The sequence below is a fragment of the Nyctereutes procyonoides genome, unplaced genomic scaffold (assembly GCF_905146905.1).
Source record: "Nyctereutes procyonoides isolate TBG_1078 unplaced genomic scaffold, NYPRO_anot_genome, whole genome shotgun sequence".
Taxonomy (NCBI): Eukaryota; Metazoa; Chordata; class Mammalia; order Carnivora; family Canidae; genus Nyctereutes; species Nyctereutes procyonoides.
In genome coordinates this window covers 2,196,370-2,221,042 of record NW_026575028.1, presented here as the reverse complement: position 1 = coordinate 2,221,042, position 24,673 = coordinate 2,196,370, and the positions used below count along the sequence as shown (strand labels likewise).

At 41.7% G+C, this 24,673-nt stretch overlaps 1 protein-coding gene across 1 annotated transcript in view; it reads right to left on the bottom strand.

The window, feature by feature from the left end:
• The window catches only part of CACNA2D4 (calcium voltage-gated channel auxiliary subunit alpha2delta 4), a 115,308-nt gene that overhangs the window by 49,200 nt on the left and 41,435 nt on the right, over positions 1-24,673 (bottom strand). Inside the window, exons 19-24 of the mRNA XM_055315374.1 lie at positions 16,118-16,179; positions 14,982-15,049; positions 12,765-12,810; positions 12,575-12,672; positions 9,991-10,084; positions 2,073-2,168 (exon numbers count right to left, since the gene is read on the bottom strand). Of these exons, the coding sequence (XP_055171349.1) occupies positions 2,073-2,168; positions 9,991-10,084; positions 12,575-12,672; positions 12,765-12,810; positions 14,982-15,049; positions 16,118-16,179 (464 nt within the window). The remainder of the gene's footprint in view (positions 1-2,072; positions 2,169-9,990; positions 10,085-12,574; positions 12,673-12,764; positions 12,811-14,981; positions 15,050-16,117; positions 16,180-24,673) is intronic.

Genomic DNA, 24,673 nt, shown 5'->3' with positions numbered 1-24,673 from the left:
CAAATCAGGGAACATTCTCTTTTGTCACACAAGGTCATCTTGGCTGGGAGAGATTCACCTCTGCTTTGGTAGAGTTGCCGGCAGAAAATATAAGCCCCTAACTGTTTTACCCCAGACAATATTCCTCAGCAATTCCTGCTTTTTCCAGAATCAAATGCAGTTGCACCTGATGGCACATTAGTAGCTAGAAGAGGCATAGAGCCTGTACTGTGAAAGGAGACTTTTTTTTTTTTTTTTTTTTTTGGTAATGAAAACTCCTTTGCCTGCTGGGTTTATTTCTTTTGGATATAGCCTAATTTCTTTTTGTTTGACTAATTGGCATGTTTGATGGGGCAATTTTATAGTGAACTCTATCACAGCACTAATAGAAGGGCATAAATTCCCCTAAAATGTTTACTTCAAAAGTCATTGCCTCTAGGGTTTAGGATGCATTATGAGTTATCTTTTTCTTGAGCAGCTTTACCTTGCTAATTATGATTTTGCATTCCCTGAACACACAGCAGCCAGCAGAAGGGGTGTTGGTTCAGAAGCAGAGTGGGAGGCGGGGAGAAGCTGGTTTGTGGATCAAAAAAGACACTGGATAACCCACAAGGTGGATAATTGAAGTTTGATTTTAAGAGTGGTTGGCTTATGTATTCCAGAAGCTACCTGCCTTGTTGCACAATTGCTGGCTGCCAGTCACAGCATGGTCTAGGTGAAGGGAGCCCTCTGGAGTTGCATGGTGTCTGTGCGGCCATTCGTGGTGGCTGCATTAGTACCCAGGAGGGTCTCTCTGTACTGAGATTTCCATCTTCCATACTTGGAAGCCTTTCAGAGAGGGTGCAGGGGAATGCTGAGGATGCCTTCACCCCCTTCCTGCCAGGTGTGGTTCACCCTGTCCAACTTTGGCCAATGAAATGGGTATGTGATTTTCTGAGTGGGGATAGAAGTTTAAGGGGATGAGGAAGTACAAGTGGGTAGCCCACTGGAGGGGTCGTGAGTGTGGGGAGGTCAGCTCCCCACACTTTTTAAGGCCTTCGGGTGAATCTACAATTCACCCACCAGATTCAGTCCATTAAATCATTTGCTGTGTCTCTAACAGGGCCAAGGAAAGGGTTAGCGAGGCAGAGTGCTCTCCTCTGTTCACCTCTTCTGGCAGTGAGGGGAGGTGGGGAGAGGAAAAGCAACTAGATTTGTTTTCCTAGAAAGCCTCCGCTTTCTAGCAAGTGTGGATCTGTCAGAGTCCTGGAAGAAGCTCAAAGATGGCTCTGTGGCCGTGTGCTTGCATTCAGGGAGAGGAGCAGTGAGCAGGTGCGAGGCCAGGACCCTGCAGTGCCTCCTCGGCCCTTCCCCTCCGAGTGCCTGGTGGCCTCTGCCGATTTGAGTCTCCTGGTTTGCAGAGTGGCAGGGGCTCTGCTCTCCTGACCCCACCCCCCAACCCCCTTCTCTGGCTCCCTTTGCTGAGGACACTCCACAAGCTGACCTCCCAGAATCCAGGCTTGGCTGGGAGCAGGGTCTCTCAGCTTCAGCACTATTGACATTTTAGGCCAGACAATGGTTGTGAGGATGTTTAACACCATCCCTGGCTTCTGCCCACTAGGTGCCGGTAGCAAACGCCCGTCCCCTAGCTGTGACAACTAAAAATGTCTGTACACATTGAGAAAAGTCCCTGGAGTGAGGGTGGGGGAAATCAGCCCCGGTTCAGAATTGCTGGCCTAGGGGATGTGTAAGTTGTCAATAAAGGAGGGGATGCAGCCAAATGACTTAGCTTGTCGCATACAGATTGGTCACAGGGGTAACAGCTTCTGGGTTTCCCTTTGTGGAAGTGATTAACCCTTACAACCTTAGTGTCCTTGCCTGTTTGGGCCACTGTCCTTTCTCTCCTGGGGATGCCTCCAGGATGCATCTAAGTGTGGTAGAAGTCGTACTTTTCTGATGCTCCCAATCTGCAAACCACAACCCTTCCACGCTCTGTGCACGCACCATCCCACCCTGCCACCCCACCCCCGATGCTGAATCTGCCTGCCCACAGGCTGTAGGATCACCCTGCAAGGATCGCCCTCCCGGGATCCGGGGTACTCAGCAGGACTCACTTGTCGGAGACCTTCTCAGAGCCCACAAACAAACTGCTTCTGAGGAGGCCGGCCCGGGTGCCCAGGAAGGCCATGTCCACCGCTTGCTTGGACTCACTGTAAGGTAGACAGAGCAGGTATCATTACCACACAGTGCAGCGACAGGTGTAGGAAGGGGGCACCAGGAGCCGGGGAAGGCCTGCAGGCCTCTACTAGTGCCTGGCCTGATCTACCTGGTGGTGAGGGGCAGGGTGCAGGCAGGCAGACTGGTTGCTCAGGGGGTTGCACACACATGCACTGTCCATCCATGGTGAGCATGTTTGTTGCATCTGGTCAACCTGGCGCCCCTGGGCAGCACCTTCCTTTGTTAGTGGGGTCCCCTGGGGCTCTGCCTTTATGCCCTTTTTTTTTCCTTTTTCCTCCTAACATGTCCATCCAGGTTTTGGGGAGAGTTGGCTCTGGAAGACAGAAGGAATTCAGGAAAAGAGATGTTGTCTTGGGACCTCCGGAATGGGAACTTCTCATGACCAACACTTATAGGACACTTCACGGTTTTAAAAACTTTTTCACATGTTTACCTTCTTATTGAAATGTGAAAGGAAGAAGAGCAGACGCTATCTGCACTCACCTACATGAACCCAGTGGACTTAATAGCCTTGCCAACAAGATTTGAGAAAGAAAATCCATTAGCTAAGCTGGAGTGTAACTCTACTTCCACGATGATAGCACCAGCATGAAAGTCATCATTTCTTTCTTTCTTTCTTCTTCTTTCTTTCTTCTTTCTTCTCTTCTTCTTCTTTCTTTCTTCTCTTTCTTTCTTTCTTTCTTTCTTTCTTTCTTTTAGATTATAGTTTTTTTGAGATACAATTGACGTAAAATTTTAAGATTTTTAAGTGTTCATCATGGTTATTTGATTACATATATATATAATTTATATATATATAAATAGACTCCTCCTATTTATATATATATAAAAAGGCTCCTCCCTTTCACATCATATCAGGTATTTATCTTTTTTGGGGGGAGGTGAGAATATTTAAGTTCTACTCTCTTAGCTAATTTCAATTATACAGTTATACAGTTGTATTATCAACTACAGTCACCACGTTTTAATTAGACCCCCAGGTTTTCTTCCTCCTGTAGTTGAAAGAGTGTGCTGACCACTTGCCCCAGCAGCCCACAGCAATCACTTTCCTTCTCTCTGTTTCTATGAGTTTGGCTTTATTTTATTTTATTATTTTATAGATTCCACATATAAGTGATACTATGTAGTCTTTCTCCGTCTGGTTTGTCTCACTTAGCATAATGCCCTCCAGGTTCATCTAGATGGTCACAAATGGCAGGATTTCCTTCCTCATGGTGGAATAGAATTTCATTGCGTATATATACACCACATCTTATTTGTCCATTCATCCACTGATGACAGGTTGTTTCTATACCTTGGCTATTGTAAATAATACTGCAATGAACATTAAGGTATAGATATTTCTTCAAGACAATGGTTTAATTTATTTCCTTTGGATAAATAATCAGAAGTGAGATTGCTGGACCATGGGGTAGTTCTATTTTTAGTTTTTTGAGGTACCTCCAAACTATTGTTCACAGTCGCTATACTGTTTCACATTCCCACCACTCTACTACCACTCAGGCACTCCTGATGCAATTCTTTATTCAAATGTAGTAGAGAATAATCTAATGAGACTCCTGCACCCATAAATCAGCCTCAACAATTACCAGCCCATGCCAATCTTATTTTATCTATAGCCTCCCCTGGCTCCTCAACTAGATTATTCTGAAGCAAATCTCAGATACCATTTCATTGGTAAATATTTTAATTTCTATCATTAAAATATAAGGCATGAAAAAATCTTTAATGCTATTATCACACCTAAAAAACTCCATAATTCCTTAATAGCATCAGATAATTCAATAATCCACAATCATTTTTTTTAGCTTATTTGAATGAGATTCTGACTAGGGTCCTCAAATTCATGTCTCATTTTTTTCCTCTCTTTCTCTTCTCTATCTAGAGCTAGAGCCAGACATTTATATTTATTGAACTATAATCCACTTGCCATATACTTCATCCATTTGAAGTGTGCAGTTATGATTTTTGTATATCCACGGAGTTGTGCGGTCATCACCAACCAGCCTATTTTAGGACATTTCATTAACCCCCAGAAGGAACCCCATACCTATTAGCAGTCACCTTTAGTCACTTTGAACCTTTCTCTCTCCTCTCTCCCTCTCTTCTCTTTTCCTTGCAACTTATTTGCTGGAGTAGGTCATTTGTTCTGTAGAGCTTCTGCTTTCTGGGTTTAGCTGATCATGATGCTGTGGTGTTATGCTCTCTTGTTCCCTGTATTTCTTATAAACCAGCAGTTAGACCTACTGGCTGGATCAGATATAGTTTTGAATTACTATAGGTGGTGTGTTCTTTGTCAAGAGGCACCCACTATCTGATTGACTAGAGGTTGCAAAATAGGGACATTGCTTGATTCCTTTCTTATTTTATTTGTACCTGAAATACTTGTATAAAGATAAACTTCTCCTCATCAATATTTGGTTATCCTGAGATGCAATTTGTACAGGAGAGGCAGGATAAATAATTGAGTGCCTGCTTATTCACCAGTTTTTAGAATGAGTTGGCTTCCTAACATCTTCTGAAGATGACCAAAAAGGTTTTTTTCCTCCTCAGTATCATTATGAACACAGGATATAAACACATTTAATATGTTTTAATCTGTTGTAGTTGTCCTTACTTTTACTGCTCCCATTGTCCTATCTTTAACCAGTAAGAACCACTTCATTTTGGTTCTGGGGTCCCCCTGGCACAATGTCATTATAGTCTTCAGTAACTTCTTCCTTCTGATTATGACAAGATGCTCCTGGCTTATTTTGTACACTTTCTGCCCCTGTCCTGAATCAGACATTTCTCCAAGGATTGCTGACTCATTTTAATGAGGACTTCTTAATTTGCACATTGAAAGTCCACAATCCAGCTCTGGGGTACTCACTGAGGTTGGTCTTTTTGGTGGTCAGGGCCAGGATATCCCTTTTGTTTCTTTCAGAGAAAACACATCACAAGTTCATTGATAGTTCCAATTCATATTCAGCAGTACGTCTTCTTTGATTTAAAAACTTTGCACCTCTTTTTTCATTTGCTGAAAACCTTGCTTCCTAATGACATTAACATGATACTATTTGCTCTATCCAACTACATAGTTTGAGAAAACAGTGTCAATATTGTTTCTAGCAATGTGGTTATTGAACACAGTTTAAGATTTTATTTATTTATTGTTTATGGTTCAGTTTTCAAGTCCCTTGAAAGAATTCACCTATTGTTATGTCATGAACTTGATATATAACTAGGTTTATTTCATTTGCTTTAGAATTTTTAAAGCTTATTTTTTGAAATCTGATTTTGTTTTATGATGATATAAAGCATTTACATGGTTCCAAAGTCAAATATGCAAAATAGAGCATATTCATAAGCCTGTCTTCATCCCCGTTATTTCACTCTGCCTAAAGTAATCTTTTTTATTTGCTTGTTTATTGTTCCATTACAAAAATATATGTGCACATATGTATATACATACTTGTATCTATGTTTATATATATGTGAGTAACTATGAAAATATATTTGCATCTCCTCCTTTTAAATAAATAGTGATGGTATTATATATACTTTTCTCCATTGGTGAGACCATTCCGTTGCAGCATATAGATTTCCCATTTTTTACAGTTACATAGTATTCCATTTTGGGGATCTACTATGGTTTATTTAATGAGGCTCCTACTGATGGATTCAGGTTACTTATTTATTTTTAAAAGATCTTGCTTATTTATTCATGAGAGACACAGAGAGAGGCAGAGACATAGGCAGAAGGAGAAGCAGGGTCCCCATGGGGAGCCCGATGCAGAATTCGATCTCAGGAACCCGGGATCACACCCTTAGCCGAAGGCAGACGCTCAACCACTGAGCCACCCAGGAGTCCCTGGATTTAGGTTATTTTCTGTCTTTCACTGTTATAAATGGAGCTGTAACAAAAAGCTTATGTATATATCTTTTCTTATTTTTACTAGTATATCTTTGGGATGCATTCCTAGAAGTGATATTGCTGAGTCAGAGTGTAAATGCATATGTAGTTTGTTAGATATTATTAAATTGTCCTCTATAGCCTTTGAGACATTTTGTATATCCACTGGCAATATATAGGAGCCTGATCCCCCCACAGCCTTGCCAGCCATGAACCACAACAAACTTAGATGGTTATCAATCTGATGAATGACAAATATAATCTTGGTATACTTTAAATTTGCATTCTTTTTATTATGAGCTAGACCGATCTTTTTTTTTTTTCTTCATATATTTAAGGACTATTTGTATGTGTTCTCTGAACTACCCATATCTCTTGGTCCTTTTTCCTATAAAGTGGTTGGTTTTTTACTTCACTATTTTTGAAGCTCTTCATTTATTGTGAATATATGATGTAGGGATAGTAAGCTTTTATTTGTTATATAAGTTGCAAACATTTTTTTGGTTTGTCATTTCTGTTTTCACCTTGCTCACGTTTTTATTTTTGCCAAATAAACATTTTTATGCTGTTTAATTTGTCAGTCATTCTTTTATTGCTTCTGAATTTTGAGTGATCATTGGGAAAGGTTTCCTAATTCCTAGATTTTAGAGCAATTGACTCATTTTTTTATAGTACTTATATGGTTTCATTTTTTTTTACATTTAAATCTGAGTCATTTGGATTTTATCCAGGTGTACGATGTGAGGAAATAATACAATTTTATCATTCTCCATATGGCTCTCAAACCAATTATTAAAGAGTCAATTTTTCTCTCATGATGGTCTGACATGATGTCTTTCCACATGCATTTAGATGAATTTCTGTATTTTTAAAAAGATTTTATTTATTTATTCATGGGAGACAGAGAGAAGCAGAGACATAGGCAGAGGGAGAACTAGGCTCCCTGTGGGGAGCCTGATGCAGGACTCGATACCAGGACCCCAGGATCATAACCTGAGCCAAAGGCAGATGCTCAATTGCTGAGCCACCCAGGTGCCCTAATTTCTGGATTTTCTATTCCATCCCATTGGTCTGCCTTTCTAGTCACGTGTCAATACTACACTTTACAGAGATTTTGTCATACTGTTTTAATACGTTGGTAGGACCAAACTTCCTTTGTTGCTTTGCTGTTTCTGGAATTTCTTGACTCTTCTTCCAGATAAACTTTATAATCCATTTACCTGGATCCAGAAAAATAGTGATGACATTTTTATTGGGATTGTTATATTTATAAATTAACTTAGAGAGTATTAATGTCTTCGTGATGTTGATGCTTTCTACCCAAAAACACTGAATATATCTCCCCATGTGTTCAAGTCAACTTTTGTGTCTTCCAGGAGTATTTTGTAATTCTTCTTATGTAAGCTTTAGGGCATATTTTATATGCGATACCGAGGTGTTTCATTACATTCTGTTTTTTGCCTTCTTGAATATGTTTTTATCTAGTTTTTGTTTGCATAGATTAAGGATATTAATTTTTGAATGTTCATATTGTAACCTGCTACTTTACTAAATTCTCTTATTGTTTATAGTAGTTTTCCTATAAATTCTTTTGGGGCTTCCAGATACATAATCTTATCACCCTCTTAAGCAGAGATAATTTACTTCACCCTTTCCAAATCTCATTGCTTCTATGTGCATTCTCTTGTCTGGCTACATTGACTGATACTTTCTGACCTTGTTAAATAGTAGTAAGGATATGGGAATGCCTGTCTTAGTCCTGTCTTTAGTTGAGAGAGCCTCTAGCTCCACTCAGATGTTGACTTTCAGGCTTAGGTTATTTATTTTTTTTTTCAAGATTTTTATTTTTATTTTATTTATTTATTATTTATTTTTTAAAAGATTTTTATTTTTATTTTTTAAAAGGTTTTATTTATTTAATCGAGAGAGAGAGAGAGAGAGAGAGAGAGAGAGACAGAGGCAAAGACACAGGCAGAGGGAGAAGCAGGCTCCATGCAGGGAGCCTGAGGTGGGACTCGATCCCGGGTCTCCAGGATCACGCCCTGGGCTACAGGCGGTGCTAAACCGCTGAGCCACCCGGGCTGCCCAAGATTTTTATTTTTAATAAAATAATCTCTACACCTAGTATAGGGTTTGAATTTATAACCCTGAGATCAAGAATTGCATGCTCTGTAACCTAAGCCAGCCAGGCACCCCTGGTCAATTTTAATTTTATTGATTGGTTTAAAAAAACATGCATGGAGGGCAGCCGGGGTGGCTCAGTGGTTCAGCGCAGCCTTCAGCCTAGAGTGTGGTTCTGGAGACCTGAGATGGAGTCCCACATCAGGCTCCTCGCTTGGAGCCTGCTTCTCCCTCTGCCTGTGTCTCTGCCTCTCTCTCTGTATCTCCCATGAATAAAATCTTTTTTTTTTTCATGAATAAAATCTCTAAAAAAACATGCATGGATATTAATATTTGTTCAAATATCTTTTCTGCATCTATAAGGGTGATTATACGATTTTTCCCCTTAGCTTTATTAATATGCCATTTTATATTCATTCTCTAGGTCTTCTTTTTCTAATATACATCTTGGTTAAGAATATTTGTTCTTCAGTGTCTCTCAACATTAAAAATGTCTATGGCTAATTTCTGAACTTAGAAAGATGAAGATCATGTCCTTCCTCTCCAAACCAATGATCCAATCCCCTATGCCTCAGAACCAGGCTGCCTGGTTTTGACTCTGGCTTCACCACTTGTGAGGCATATGATCTTGGGCAAGTTGCTTATCTCACTCTGCCTTGGTTTCCTCATTTGTAAAATAGGAATAATGATAGTACCCATATTGTAAGGTGGGTATGAGGCTCATTAGTTAACATACACCAAGTACTTAGTACTTGGCCTGCTATATTCTCTTTGTGTTCTCTAGTTTTATTTTGTATAGGTAATACATTTACATGATTCAAAATTGTACCAAAAAATTATACAGTGAGAAGTGTCCCTTACATCCCTGTTTTAGTTACCCATTTTCCTAATGAGAAGCAACCAATGAGAACTCTTTCCTATTTGGCCTTTCATAGATGTTTTATATACATACATGTACAGATATCTGTGTTTTGCTTCCATTTTATAGAAATGGTATACTGTACACAATGTTCTGCATCATGCTTTTTAAAATAGGTGATTATTTCATATAAAATTCTGTTGTTTTCATTAAGATAGCATTAATTGAGTGTCCAGGAGAGGTTAGACATCTTAATGATGCTAATGTTGAATCTTCCTATTCAGGAACAAGGTATAGTCTGCTGTATTCTTGACCTCATCAATTTCTTGCACCCTTCCAACATGCATGTGCACACACTTGTATACACACACTCTCACACAAGCCATTCATTTCTGCTTTCTACCTTGTCCACTAAATATGATGCCACTAGGTAAAGGGAGTGAGAAAATCTAAGGCCCTGGGAAAGACCAAGGCCAAGTTTGTATTTCATAGTGTCTTGACTTTACTTCCTGGAAACCGGGTCTTGATCTGCTTGAACCACTCTTTCCAGGGTACTTGGCAAATGGACTCAGACAGCTACAGCCCAACCTAGAGAGAGGTGTTCTTGGAATGGAACTACTGCAGTGTGGGTAGGGGATCTGGACCTACACCCGGGGGGACCTGCACTTGGTGCTTTTCCGGGGGGGGGAGCAGCAGCATGTGTGGGGTGTGGAAGCTGTGCCAAGTCCCTGCTTTACTGGGTCCATGTGAAGGTAGCTCTCACTCCCCCAATGTCTTCCCACTGTCATCACATTCATCTTGGACCCAGTTGTCTCCTGAGCTGTCAGCCAGGTAGTGGGAGGGACCCTGACAGCCAAGGGAATCCTGGGGGTTGGAGCTGCTTCTTTTTTCAGAACCCTCAGCCCTACCCCAAACATACTCAGAGGCGTTGAGAGCCAGCGCTGTCCAGTAGGCTTCCATGGGGGCTGTAACCACCGCATCAAGCAGTACCTCCCGTACCAGCTCCTCATCACCTGGGGGCAGAATAAAAGATAAAACCACTTATGTCCTCCATGATGATGAAAACAGCTCATCTGCCCTTGTGAGGAACCCTGAACTTTAGGAATTGGGATGTGCCTCATAAACATGTATCTGGGCTTGTAAAACTATCTATGTAAGCTTGAGGAAATCGTGTTGCCTCTCTTAGGCTTCACATCTTCAATCACAAGCAATATTGAGTAGAACTGATTTCTAAGGCCCTTCTCAGTTCTGGTATTCTGAGATTAGAACCCCTCAATGACATCAGACCTTGACCTGAATCCAGGCCACCTCTCTCTCTGCTGCCATCAGTCTGCAACTTGATCATCACCCTCCCAACACACTGGCCTTTTGCCAGTTCTATGAATTTGAATTTGCCTCAGAGTCTCTGTGCATGCTGTTCCTTGGTCTGGACGCTTTCCTCCTACTCTTTGCATGGGTGGCTCTTTTCCTTCTCTCTTTTTTAAAAATAATTATTTACTTTTATTGAGGTAAAATCTACATTAACTAAATCAACTAATTTAAAGTATACAAATCCGTGGAATTTCATACATTCACAGTGATATACATCATCACTTCTGTCCAGATCTATACCCAAAGCAGATCCTGTACCCTTGAAGGCACTTGGGTGGTTCTTTTTCATCTTCAGCATAAGTAACACTGTCTGACAGAGTTAGGGGTGATAAAGGATCCCATACAGCATCCTATTCACGGCACTTGCCACAGTTTGGAATAACCTACATCTACATACAAATGCTTGCTTCTTTATTGTGTGGCTTCTCCACTGGATTACAAGCTCCCTGAGAGTAAGGGCCTCGTCTATTTGGGTCCTCTCTGCAGCTTTAGTGCCCACCCCAGGCCTGGCACAGAGTACATACTTAGTACAGATTTACTGATGGAATGAATGAACGAGCTAATGAGTGCCTTGTTGGGCCAGCATGGGAGGCAAAGTATTCCTTTGGGGTGATACTTATGTGTCAGGATGACCAGTTTCTCTTCCAAAGATGAAGAAGAGGGACCCCGCTGAGGGTATGGCCCTGTGATTTCACCAGTTGCATCTGTGTTGGGAAATTTAAGATTACCCTGAGAACTAGGCACTGGACAACACTCACAGACTACAAGACACCATCTGTCCAAATGTTCCTTTGCTGAGATGAAGACTTTAGGGTAAAGAGCATTAGCTACTGGTTTGGCCGCCTACTGCTAGGTGGTGATAGGGGCAGATCTATGGACAGGCTGATGTCCTTATACTATGTGTCTCTTTGGAGCCCTAACAGTGCCCAGGTGAAAGAGGCTTACAGTGATCCCAGTCCCTGACATGTGGGTATACTCATGCTGCACAGTGCCAGGAACACTTAGACAAAGCTGGTTCTGATTTTTTCTTTGAAAATCTCTGTTTTCCCTAAGCCATGGGTGAGTTCAAAGGATAAGGCTAATTGGCAGTAAGTAAATTCCTCAGTGGCTCAGCCATGAAAAAGAGTGAAACCTTGCCATTCGGAACAACATGGATGGATCTAGAGAATATTATGCTAAATGAAATAAGTTAGTCAAGGAAAGACAAACACCATATGATTTCACTCATATGTGGAATTTAAGAAGCAAAACAAACAGAAAAAAGAGAAGAACAAAACATAGACTCTTTTTTTTTTTTTTAAACATAGACTCTTGAAGGACAAACAGTGTATGTTCTCACTTATTTGGGGAATATGAATAATAGTGAAGGGGAATATAAGGGAAGGGAGAAGAAATGTGTGGGAGATATCAGAAAGGGACACAGAACATAAAGACTTCTAACTCTGGGAAATGAACTAGGGGTGGTGGAAGGGGAGGAGGGCGGGGGGTGGGGGTGAATGGGTGACGGGCACGGAGGGGGACACTTGACGGGATGAGCACTGGGTGTTATTCTGTATGTTGGTAAATTGAACACCAATAAAAATTAATTTATAAAAAAAAAAAACATAGACTCTTAACTACAGAGAACAAACAGATGGTTACTATAGGGGAGGTGGGTGGGGGGACGGATGAAACAAGTGATGGGGATTAAGGAGGGCACTTATGATGAGCACTGGGTAATGAATAGAATTGTTGAATCACTATACTGTACACCTGAAACTAATAGAACACTATATTAATTATGCTTGAATAAAAAGATCAATAATGGTAATGAATAATAAAATGTCAGTAATTCAACACTTAAAAAAACACATCAAGAACTTACTTATCAAGGTTAGTGTTTTTTTCTGATTTTACTTTAAATTTGTTTATATTATTTTTGATAAGTGACACATTAAAACTCACATGTAGTCAAATTTTGAAAAAAAGGAAAGGAGAGACAAGAAAAGAAAAGAAAAGAAGAGAGAGAAGAGGAGAGAAGAAGAGAAGAGAAGAGAAGAGAAGAGAAGAGAAGAGAAGAGAAGAGAAGAGAAGAGAAAGAAGAGAAAGAAGAGAAGAGAAAAAAGTCCTCTGTGGGTGGGGTCAGCACTCACACTCCAGATCTGGGTCCTGTCCTGTCAAAAAGCGGACCATGGCCTCCAGCTGGCCGAGCTTCCGGTGGTCAGGGTCAATATCTGTGATGCAATAGATCCTGGGGCCCAGGAGAGTCATGTTAGCTCAAGAAAATTTCATCTTTCTCCCTCTCATTCTCTTGTCCTCACATACAGTGACCTTCTCACTTACCAATCACTGGCCAAGGTCAGATCTGGGTGAAGCAAGTCATGCAAGCCTGGAAGCAAAGCTCACACTCAGTAAGAAGCTCAGCCACTGTTGTGAGGTTATACACCTGACTGTTTACAAACAACTGCCAGGCAGCTTCTCCACAGAAGGACTGGGTTTTATTCTTCCTTCTTCTCAGCTCAGAGTAGGAACTCAACCAATAGGATGGTGTTGGATTTGTAGAGATCATGCCTTTGTCCATGTTGCTCCTGCTTTTTCTGAAATGCTTTTTCTTCCCATTGCCTCATGTCCAAATCCTACCTATTAGGGTCTCTCTCAAAGGAGCTAAGACTTTGAAATCAGTGATTTTGGCTTCATGGGCTTCATTGTACCCAACTAAGCTAAATGGCCAGCCAAAAGAAGAGCCCAGAGATGGCCCATGTATGTTTGGTATAATCTCTGTAGCTTCATGCTATACCGACACTAACCGTGTACCCAGTACATGTTTGTGGATTGAATTAGTAAGGAAAAAATGCCCTTCTGAGCACCTACTTGGTCCTAAAAAATAAATAGGTGCTCAATTGGGGTCTGTTAAATTGAAGGAAAGGATGATGGAAATGCCAAGGGGGTATTTGTGGAGTCATTAAAAGGGGTACTGGATTGACATAGACTAAGGCAAATAGCTAAAGGGTGATGCTCCTTCCCCCACAGTAAGCCTGGCCAAGTCTATAGTTCTAAGCTTCTGGGTCACTGCTTGGTCTCACCCACAGAGGCGGGTGAGGGATAGCACCCTCTGCTCCCTGAAGTAATGTAATCTGAGAATATCTGGGTACAGGAAGCAAAGTATAGGAAGGGAGAAGGCACCATAGAGGCTCAGGGAGTTTGATCATTTTGGGGACAGTGGAAGACAGAGAAGGAGAGAGATCCAAGAAAATGAATATGTGTTGTGAAAGGGTGAATGCAGGGGGCAAAGAGGGTCTGCCAGGGACAGCTGCAAGAAAAGTCACATCTATGCTGGGACGTGAAGAGTGGGTCCAAATTAGCTGAGATAAGAGGGTGGGCACTGGAAAGGAGAGCATTTCATGGGTGAGCACAGCACATGGGAAGACCTTGAAGCATAGTGCAGGAAGAAATGACAAAAAAAAAAAAAAAAATCCAGAAGGCCACTGAAGGTCCTTTAGCAATGACACAATTTGATCTGGCATTTCTAGATAGGACCCTCTAGCAGAGATTTACAAAAAGGAAGAGGCAGGGAGACCAGTTGGAAGCTGCTGTGGTTGTTCAGGAGAGAGGTGACAATGACCAGGGTGGTGGCAGAGAGACGGACAGATGAGATGCACTCAAGAGATGATAAAGAAGAATGGACAGAATGTGATCATTAGATAAAACACTCCCTGAGACATCTTGAGCCCTGGATATTGGTTTTATGCTCTCAAGGTGCTCAGGCAGCTAGGAGTCAAGAAAAGGCTGGTTTGAGGGGGTGGGGCCCTTCTCTCCCATCCTTCCCCACCATTTCTCACTGCCCCTCTCAGTTCACGTCTCATAAGATCCCTGCTATGGGTTGAGTTGTGTCCTCCAAAAAGATATGTAAGTATGAACCCCAGTCCTTGTGACTGTGACCTTATCTGGAAATAGGGTCTTGGCAGATGTAGTCAAGTGAAGGTGAAGCCATCAGGTTGTGCCCCAAATCCAGTATGCCTGGTGTCCTACAAGGTTAGAGACCCACAGGGGGAGAAACCCTGTGATGAGGACAGAGGCTGAAGTCAAGGAATGCCTGGGTCTACCAGGAGCCAATGAGGATCCCACCCTGGAGGTGTTGAAGGGGACACTGCCTCCAGAACTACAAGGGAATGCATTTCTGTTGTTTAAACCAGCCAGTGTGTGGTACTTTGTTGTGGCAGTCCTAGCTAACAGCTACAGATTTTTTCCTTTGTTCTTCTCGGCCTCCTCTGTCTGAAGTTCAGCTTTGTTCAGAGAAACACATCCCTTCGAGGCCCACCTCCTCTGGTCCAGCCAACTATCCACAATGGCAAGTCCTAGGCTTTGCCAGCTTTGACAACTGACTGGCAGATCCTGCAGATCCACACAGACTCCCTCCTTGCCAGGCAGCCCTGCTCTGAGAGTCTGCCCTCAAGTCCGGGACCCGGGAGGCTCTGGCTTTGCCACAGGGTGGCCTTGCTCAGGGTCCCAGGAGAATCCGTTTCCCTCTACACTGCCCATAAGTAGTTGGCACAGACCCACCGTCTTCCGCAGATGTGTTCCCCAGGAGGATGTATTCTCCATGGCCCCGGGACAGCACCACACCCAGACTGTGGGGAAAACAGAGAATACACATACTCAGCAACAGCAAGAGCCAAGCAACGTCCAGCCCACTTCCTTGGCCTCAGTGACTTGAAGTTTATGAGCTTCCCACACCAACAAGGGGCATGCATGTCAACCCCCTTGCCGGTTGTCCCCTCTAGAACCGTTCTCTTTTTATCATCGGCCTTTCTTCCTGAGAAAGACCCTGTAAATTCTATAGTCCAAGAGCACCCTCAGCTCCCATTTTAGTCAAGATTCATCCCAAACATCTCAGGGGCCTTCTGAATCATGGAGAGGTTTCTATGTTCACAAGGTCCTGCAGATAGGGAGCCCTTTCCTGCCTGTTGAGCCCCACCGTCCTTCCTCTCTCTCCTGGTAGAAGATTGCTTTCCATGTTTGCTGAAGATCTGAATTTCTTAGGGAGCTTTAAATGGTACTAGTGCTGAACCCATCCCTGAAAATCTGAGTCCATTGGTTTGGGTGGGGCTGGGGCATCGGCAGTTTTGCCAAATTCCTCAAGTATTCTAATGAGCAGCCCAGGCTGAGCACTATACTTTGTTGAGAAATGAGGTAATTCAGAGATAAAGGCTATATGTTTCCTAATCTGTAAAATGCCTCAACTGAATACAGTTGGAAGGAACCCAAGACGTTTTCAAATTCGACCTTTCATCTTACAAACATGCTTACATTGCATGGCTTTAAGATCTTTAAGTAGATTATGTGTTTTACCCTCACAAACCACAAAGAAATACCTCCATTCTTGGCCTTGTTTTCAAAACAAGAATCAAGGGCAAAGGGCAGTTAAGTAACTTGACTAAGGTCACACTGCCTATTAGAGGTGGGGTTGAGACCCAACTCAGGCAGTCTGGCTCCTGACCCTGCACATTAGGATCATAGGCAAAGCAGGTCTAGACCTCGAGTTTCCTGAGGGCCAACCTGGGTTTTTTTCTATTACTGCAAAATTGCCAACTAAATGTGCATGGGTTCATCCCCAGACCTGAAGGTTCTGCCCTGAGTTGTTGGTATTTGTGTCCCAACCAGCCCTTCCCCTTCTATATAACACATGGGCCCCTTACCTGAAGGGTGTGTCACTGATGTCTGTGAAGAAGTAATCATTGGTCAGGAAAAGAACTCTCTTCTAAAAGAGGAAAGAAAAAGTGCTTGATGAAGAGAGGAGCACCTGACCAGGCCCCCTACCTCCTCACATGATGCCTTGGGGTTTCATTACCCCTGTACCACTTCCCTCACCTCTGACCCCTGGCTGGGACCGCATGCACCTGCCTCACCTCGTTGACGCCATCAGCAGGCCCACCATCGGGCCCGGCAAGCTGCAGCCATGGGGTTGTCTGATCAAAGGGACCAAAGTCTCCACCTGCACCAATCCCCTAAAAGTGGCTGCTAGCCACGTAGGGCTCTCCCTTGAAATGTGCGACTGAGGAACGGAAGTTTTAGGTTTTAGTTGAGTTACTATAAATTGGAATTTAGACAGCCAACGTGGCCAACATAGGACAGGGTGGCTGGCGATGTCAGGGCTCATAGGGGACCGGAGAGAGGCCACCAGCTGGTTCTAAAAGCTTCCGGAGCTCCTTTGTGTAATGACTCACCTACAAACTCCCCCTTTCTGGAATACAGCTGAGGGGGAGGAGGCACCGGTCCCCCCTCCACTAAACCCCTCCTGGGGCCACATCACCCTTTTACAACTCCTTTTTCCTTGCAAAGCTGCCACCTTTTGGGTTGAATTTGTGTAAGCGAGGGCATCATGGAGCATACACTGGGCCGGGCATCAGGCCAACCCGGACTTAAGGCCAGCTAGCTGTTCACAAGCTGTGTGCTGTAGGGTCAGCAGCATCGCTGCTCTAAGCATTAGAGTGCTCGTTTGTAAGTCAGAACTAAGGACAGCAGCCTGCCTAAGGTCACTGAGGTTGTGGTGTGTTGCTTGTGGTGGGGAGTGGGGCGGTGGGGGCGGGGAGCAGGATTTGAAGCTCTGTGCACCTTTCTGTCTGCAGACCCAAGTTTAGGACCCTCGAAAAAGCCACAGGTTGGAACTGACCCCAGAGCTGTTCTTATTCCCTTCACTTCTCTCTGCTTTTCTTTCATTTCGGAGATTCAAGTGTCAGAAGGGGATGTCGTGGGAGTGGGATGGCAAAAAAAGGGTTTGTTTCTATAGGAAACTAGTTTTAGACCAAAGCCTAGTGAAGCGCTCTCCAGGGCTGGCCTCATCCCTCGGCTGCCCTCTGCTGTCTCTGCCTCATTGGGATCCTCTCTGCAGTATCCCTCCAGCACAGCGGTCCTGTGGCTGCGATGGTCTTGGGAGCCTCATATTCCAAGGTGGGGCTGGCTTGAGTGTTGGAACTGAAGATCATCTGTTTAATTTTTTCTTTTTTTATTTATTAAAGAAAAAGGCAAAACACACAGATCTTAAGTGTATTCCTCTAGTATTTTTTTTCCTCTAGTATTTTTGATAAATGTACACAGTCATGGAGTCACATCCCCAGTCAAGATAAAGAGTGTTTGCATCCTCTAAAATCTCTTTGCCTCCCTCCAGTCCATCCCCGCCTCACCCTTCCAAGGGTGAACGGTTCTGAATTTGATCACCTTTGATTAGGTTTAGCTCCTTTGGATCTGGCTTCTTTTGCACAACATCATGTCCTTAAGGTCCACCTGTGTTATTACGTGTGTTGGCAGTGCGTTTCCTCTTGCTGCCGAGTAGTACTCCGATGTGTGCGATATTAGCTTGCCTTTACACTCACCTGTTGATGGGCATCTGGTGTGGGTTTCCAGGTGAGGCTATCATGCATAAACCTGCTACAAACATTCTCGACCGAGTCTTCCTGTGGACATGTTTTAATTTTGCTTGATAAATAACAGGAATGGAATTTCTGGGTCACATGCTCAAAGTATGTTAGCCTTCATAAAAAGCTGCCAATCTTCCAAAGTTGTCTTTATTATACTTCCACTAGCAGTGTACGAGTTCCAATTGCTCTACATCTTTGTCAGAATGTGATGTTATCAGTCCTTTACGTTTTAGCAGAGGGTATCAACTGGAATCTGATTGCAGTTGAGTTTGCATTTCCTCGATGACTAATGATACTTGGTTTCATATGCTTACCAGTCATGTGTAAGCCTTCATTTGTGAAGGGTCTGCTCAAGTATTTTGCCCATTTCTTTTATTGGGTTGTTAGTCTTTTTGTTAACAATCTGTAGGAGTTCCTTATGTATTCTGCACACAGTCTGGGCCTTACTTTTTCATTTTCTTAGTGGTGCCTTTTGATGAGCAGAACTTACTGTTTTTGATGAAGTCTGGCTTATCAAATTTTACTTTACGCTTAGTTCTCTAGGTGTTTTGTATAAGAAATCTTTGTATAACTTCAGGTTGTAAAGATTTTCTCCTATGCTCCCTTGTCGAAGACTTACAGTTCTAGCTTTTCCCTTGAAGACTATGATCCATCTCAAATTAGTTTTTCTATGTGGCGTAAGATACGGCTCACTGTTTATTTTCTTCATACATTTATTCAGTAGTTCCAGCACCATTTGTTAAAAAGATTTTCTTTCTCCATTGATTTGACATGCTGTCTTTGTTGAAAATCAGTTGACAATATGTGAATTTATTTCCAGATTCTCTTTTTGTCTATTCTTGTGTCAATACCACTCTGCTTGGCTACTGTAGCTTTATAGTCAGTTTTGAAATCATGTAGTATGAATCATTCAAATTTGTTCTTATTTTTCAAGGTCATTTTGGGCATTTTAGTCCTTTGCATTTTCATATAAATTTTGGAATCACTTTCTCCAGTTTACTTCTTATTCTAGATCTAGAAGAAGTCTGTTCAAATTTTGATTGGGAGTGAGTTGTATTTACAGATCAGTTTGGGGAAAATGGATGGCTTGGCAATATTGACTGACAACTTGTAAGCATGGCTATATCTTTGTATTTATTTAATTTTTTAATATTCTTTCCACACGTTATGTAGTTTTCAGTGAGGTCATTTATGACTGTTAAATTTATTCCTAAGTATTTTATATTGTTTGATGCTATTGAAATTGGAACTTAAAAATAATTTAGTTCTAATTGTTTGCTGATATACACACACACACATATGTATATATAAAATACAACTGATTTTTATAGTATTGACTTTGTGTTCTGTCAACTTGCTAAATTTACCTGTTCTAGTCATTTTGCACATTCTTGGAATTTTCTATGTAAACAATCATCTCATCTGTGAATCCAGATAGTTAGTTGTACCTCTTCCTTTCTAATTTTTGTGCGTTTTATTTTGTTTCCTTGCCTTATTGAAGGGATAGATCCTGGCAGAGTCCAGTGCAATGTTGAACAGAGCTGGTGAAAGCAGACATCCTTCCCTTGTTCACACTTTTAGGGAAAAAATGTTTAATATTCCATCACTTAAAGTTAGCCTTTCATAAATGCCTTTTATCAGATTAAAGAAACTTCTTTTCATTTCCATCTAAATTTTGTCAAGTGCTTTTTCACCATCTATTGAGATGACCATATGGTATTTCTCCCTTATTCTGTTAATGTAATGAATTACACTGATTGATTTTTTTGAATGTCAAATTACCCTTACATTCTTGGGATAATTCCACCATGTGCTATTGTTGCCATTTATCTTACACTTGTGTAAATGATCAGCCTTACAATACAATGTCAAAATTTTTGTCTAATAGATGTTTTTTTGAGCTAAAACGAGTAAAAAAAAAGTCATATTAATACACACATTTACCATTTCCAGAGCTGTTTGTTTTCTCATGTTTCCTCATGTCGATCTGAATTTCCATCTGTGTCATTTTTCTTCAGTGTAAAAAACTTCCTTAAGCATTTCTGAAAGCATTTCCTATAGTTCAGGTCTGACAGTGATAAACTCTGTTTTATTTTTTATAAGAAAATGTCTAAATACACATCTTTTTGGAAGGATATTTTCTCCATACTAAGACTTTTGGGTTGACAGTTATTTTTCCTTTTGACATTAAAAAGTTTTATTTTATTGTTGTTGATGAGAAGTCAGCCATCATTCTATTATTGCTTTCTTCTAGCTTCTTTTAAGATTTTCCCATATTTTTTATTTTCAGCAGGTGTATTATTGTGAGTTTAGGTGTGGTTTCTTTTTCTTTTTATCTTGCTTGGGGTTTGCTGAAATTTTTATATCTTTTGGGTGATGCTTTTCACCATATTCAGGATATTTGGGGCATTCTTTTTTTTCAAATATTTTCTGTTCCATTCCTTCTCCCTCTTTCTGGGACTTCAAGGACACATTTCAGACCATAAGTAATGGAGGGATAATTTTTTTTCAAATTTTTTTTTGTTCGGGACACCTGGGTGGCTTAGTGGTTGAGTGTCTGCCTTCAGCTCAGGGAGTGATCCCAGGATCTGGGCTCGAGTCCTGGATCAGGCTCCCTGCAAGGAGCCTACTTCTCCCTCTGCCGTGTCTCTCTGTGTGTCTCTCATGAATAAATAAATAAATCTTTAAACATTTTTTTTTGTTGTTCTTCACAATGGAAATTTCTATTTTTCTGTCTTCAAATTCACTGTCCTTTTTTCCCTCTAATCTGCCCATCCAGTAAAAACTTAATTTCAGATATCATACTGGTCGGTTTTAGAATTTCCACTTGGTTCTTGTGGTGGTTTTATACTGTATCAAGTTAACTAAGCTGGAACTACACTTCCAGACTCACTTCCCTGTGTGGTTCCAAGTTAGGGCTGGCCAAAGAGAAGTTTGCATGAGATTTGTAAGGCAGAAGTGAAGCAGCAGCCATTTTACATGCTAAAGGTAAATATAGCATATCAAGCACTGGCAGCTTGCTCTGATCTGTTGGCTTACCTTCCTGGCATGAGGCAGCAGCCAGAATCAAAAATTCTCCAGCTGCCATTGGATCTCCTCATTCAGTTTCCCTGAGATCTGAGCCTGGTGATTGTATAGCTCCACGTGAAGGGCACTAGCTCTTTCTTGCAGATCACCTATACCATTGTGATTAGAGGTAGTAAGAGAGATGTAGGTTTCAGTTGTTCTCATGGTTCTTATTTTTCCTCATGGGGTTCACTTTGTTCTTGTTTTCCCCTGCATTTCATTCAGCTTTCCTTTGAAACTGCTGGCCCTAATGACTTATGATGACTTCAAGCTCACCACTAGATGCAGAGACACCAGCCTTATAGACTTCTTTACCAGAAATTACAATCTCATAACATTTAACTCCTGGAACAAAACCCTGTACTCATATCACTTCTAGTGGACCTTCTTTTATGATCAAACCCCAACCATTTCTCTGCTGAGATTTTCCATCTAGTCACTCATTCTGACCATCTTTTTTTTAAAAATTTCTTGTGCATATTTATAATACCTGCTTTCAAGTCCTTCTAATTCCACCAGCTAGTCATCTCTGGCTTAATTCCTAAGACTTCTTTTTCTCTTAACTATGTGTCACATTTTCCAGTTCTTCATGTGTCTGATATTTTTTATTGTACACTGGCTATTGTAAAGAATAGGCTGTAGATACTTTGTAGATACTCTTCCTCTGAAGAGTGCTGACTTTTATTTTAATCAGCAGATAGATAATTGGCTGATCACCTTCAGCATGTGGAGGCTTGGATTTACATTTTTGTTAGGGTTGGTCTGTTTCAACTTTGTATTTAGGTCTAGAGTGAATCTCCTGAACTCAGGACATAGTCTTTACTCCTAAAGTACAGCTCTTCTGTGCTTTCAAAGACAATCCTGAGGGATCCCTGGGTGGCGCAGCGATTTAGCGCCTGCCTTTGGCCCAGGGCGCGATCCTGGAGACCCGGGATCGAATCCCACATCGGGCTCCTGGTGCATGGAGCCTGCTTCTCCCTCTGCCTATGTCTCTGCCTCTCTCTCTCTCTCTCTCTGTGTGTGACTATCATAAATAAATAAAAATTAAAAAAAAAAGACAATCCTGAGGTGTTTACCAAGCCTCTTCACCTGGGTGTGACTGATACTCCAAACTACCCTCACTACCATAGGAACAGTTGAAATCTTGTTCTGATTTTCAGCTCTTCCACTGTTGCTTTCCACTGGGTACTTAGACTCTCCCCTTGAAACTATACGTAGTTTAAGGTCAGTCAAGAATGTGAGAGGAGTTTGTATATATATATGTTAGAGCCAGCCCGCCTATGGACCTCATATCTAGGATATCTTTCTTCACATTCAGACACTCTGAAAGCCCAAATTCTGTTCTCTGATACTTCAAGATGGTAACTATAGCTGAAAGCTGTTTAAATTATAGCTGTTTCATTTAAACAGACTAGGGTATGACCTTCAGGAAAAAAAACAAAAAACAAAAAACAAAACATGACATAATGTGTATTTCACCTAGCATAGTTCTCTTGATTCAAGGGTTGAAGCCCTTGTTTCTGCCTGCTTTTGGTCACTTTCCCATGCTCTTAAATGTTTGTTTTTTATATTTTGTCCAAATTTATAATTGTTATGTGCTGGAGGATTAGTCTATTGCAAGCCACTTTCTCATAACTGGAATCAAAACTCTGAGAAAAACTGTTAAGGGTGAGGCAAAAGGAAGAGAGAAGGAGTGGGGGTTTTCCTGAAAGAGGAATGGAGAGATTTGGAAGATTAAAGAGGTGTCAGAACAGTCTCTTCCTTTAATAAATTGCCTCCTTTTGCTGAAAAAAAGTGTGTGAGTGAGTGAAAGTGTGATAGAGAGAGAATGAGCAAGTGCCACAGGGTATTGTAATCCTGCCCCCCTGAATCCTGTGCATAGGGATTAGAAGGAACTGGGGAACATGGGGCAAAGCTGCCCTAATTGCCTATGCCAGTTGCTGGTGTGTGTGTGTGTGTGTGTGTGTGTGTATGTGTGTGTACACACCATATGCCCAACAGCAGGGCTAACTTGGAAGAACCTGAAGGCTAGTAAAGAACACTGTCTGTCTCTCTCCCTCCCTCTGACTGCTAATTATTTGTCCTAAATTATCAAACAACATGAAAATGATAAAAAGAGCCCTGGTTAAGATACTCTCGGATGCTTCGATTGTTTTTTCTTTTAAGCGCTTCCCAGGACATCTGACCAGGATGCCACTGATGGGTTAGAAATTATGACACTTGTCACTGGTCCACATATTGGGAAAACTGCCTGCTATCAAAATGGTAAATAGGAGGCCTGCTGGAGAAAGCTGGATTCCTTACAAGTCTGAGATCCTGGATATTGGCCCAGATTGTGTTTTTAATATTTTTGGAATTAAATGCATAACATTAAAAATATGGATTCTTAGCTGTCTCCTGTAGATGGTACATGTAACAGTTCAGTTCCCAGTACCCCCAATACCAAGGCTTGTCAGTTTCTCTTACTCACATTTCTGAACATGGCCTATCTGGCTTTGTGAGTCCTGCTCTAAATCTTGATGGGTTGTCACTACTGTCTGGAGAATGCCAACACAGTTGTCTGTCTGGTGTTTAGGGGAGATGGAAAAGGTCTGGATTGATCCATGAGAAGTAAGAATACATGTTAAATCTCCTAAGAAAACAAGTCACCATCTTCCAGAAGGACGGCTTGAACAATGACAGATATTCCCGCAATGCTTTAAGAAAGCTTCCCTTGGGGCACCCTGGGTGGCTCAGTGGTTGAGCATCTGCCTTTGGCTGGGGTAATGGTCCTGGGGTCCTGGGATCAGGTCCCGGATTGGGCTTTCCAACGGGAGCCTGCTTCTCCCTCTGCCTGTGTCTCTGCCTCTCTCTGTGTGTTTCTCATGAATAAATAATAAAATCTTAAAAAAAAAATAGAAAGCTTCCCTTGGCTTAGATCTGAAGAGTGTTTCTACTGAGGCACAAGCTTGTGAGGTGAGATATATCACTGAGCTGAGAGGGCTGGGATAGACTGGCAGGCAAGAAAACAACAGGACTGTGTGCAACTCTTAAAAAGAGAAGACGTGTAGGGCAGACAGAGCAATTGGTAATGAAAAAAAATTTAGCAACCCCGAGGAAAGTGGCATCATAATAGATCAGAGCAATGAGAGGCTGGATACCACTGCAGTGGCCTTAGAGCACAATGTCCTACACACACAATGCAGGTGCAGCAGCTTCTGAGCACAGAAGTAAAGAGATGGAAGATTAGAGAGTTGAGTTATATAATGAAGTAGAGGGACAGGAGAAAACAATGAATTTTAAAGATGGAAACAGAATTTTAAATAGATCCTTGGGAAATCTTTAAGTTGGAGAGTGGAGAGTTCAGAGCCATTCCTACAAGAAAGCCTTGTACATTAGTAAGAGTATGTGGCTTAGAATCAGACACACGTGGGCTTTGCAATTAATCATCTAGGTGACTGTACAAGTCTTTAGCCTCTCTGAATTTCCTCATCTATAAAATGGGGATAGGATAGTACATACTTTATAGGGTTGTGAATGTTAAGTGAATACTTACAAGGCACTGAATCTAATTTCTAACAAATGTTAGCTACTATTAATAGTAGTAGTAGTTAGTAACAGTAGTAGTAGTACTGTGAACACCTGTGTGCTATGAACTGTACATTTCTGTCATGATCATGATCAGCATCACCCCAGTTCTTTATGTTTAAGAACATGCAGGAAGCTTTTGTTAATTTGCAGTTTAACCTGGGTGGTTTATTGGCAGCAATGACCACATTTCAAAGGAATGGG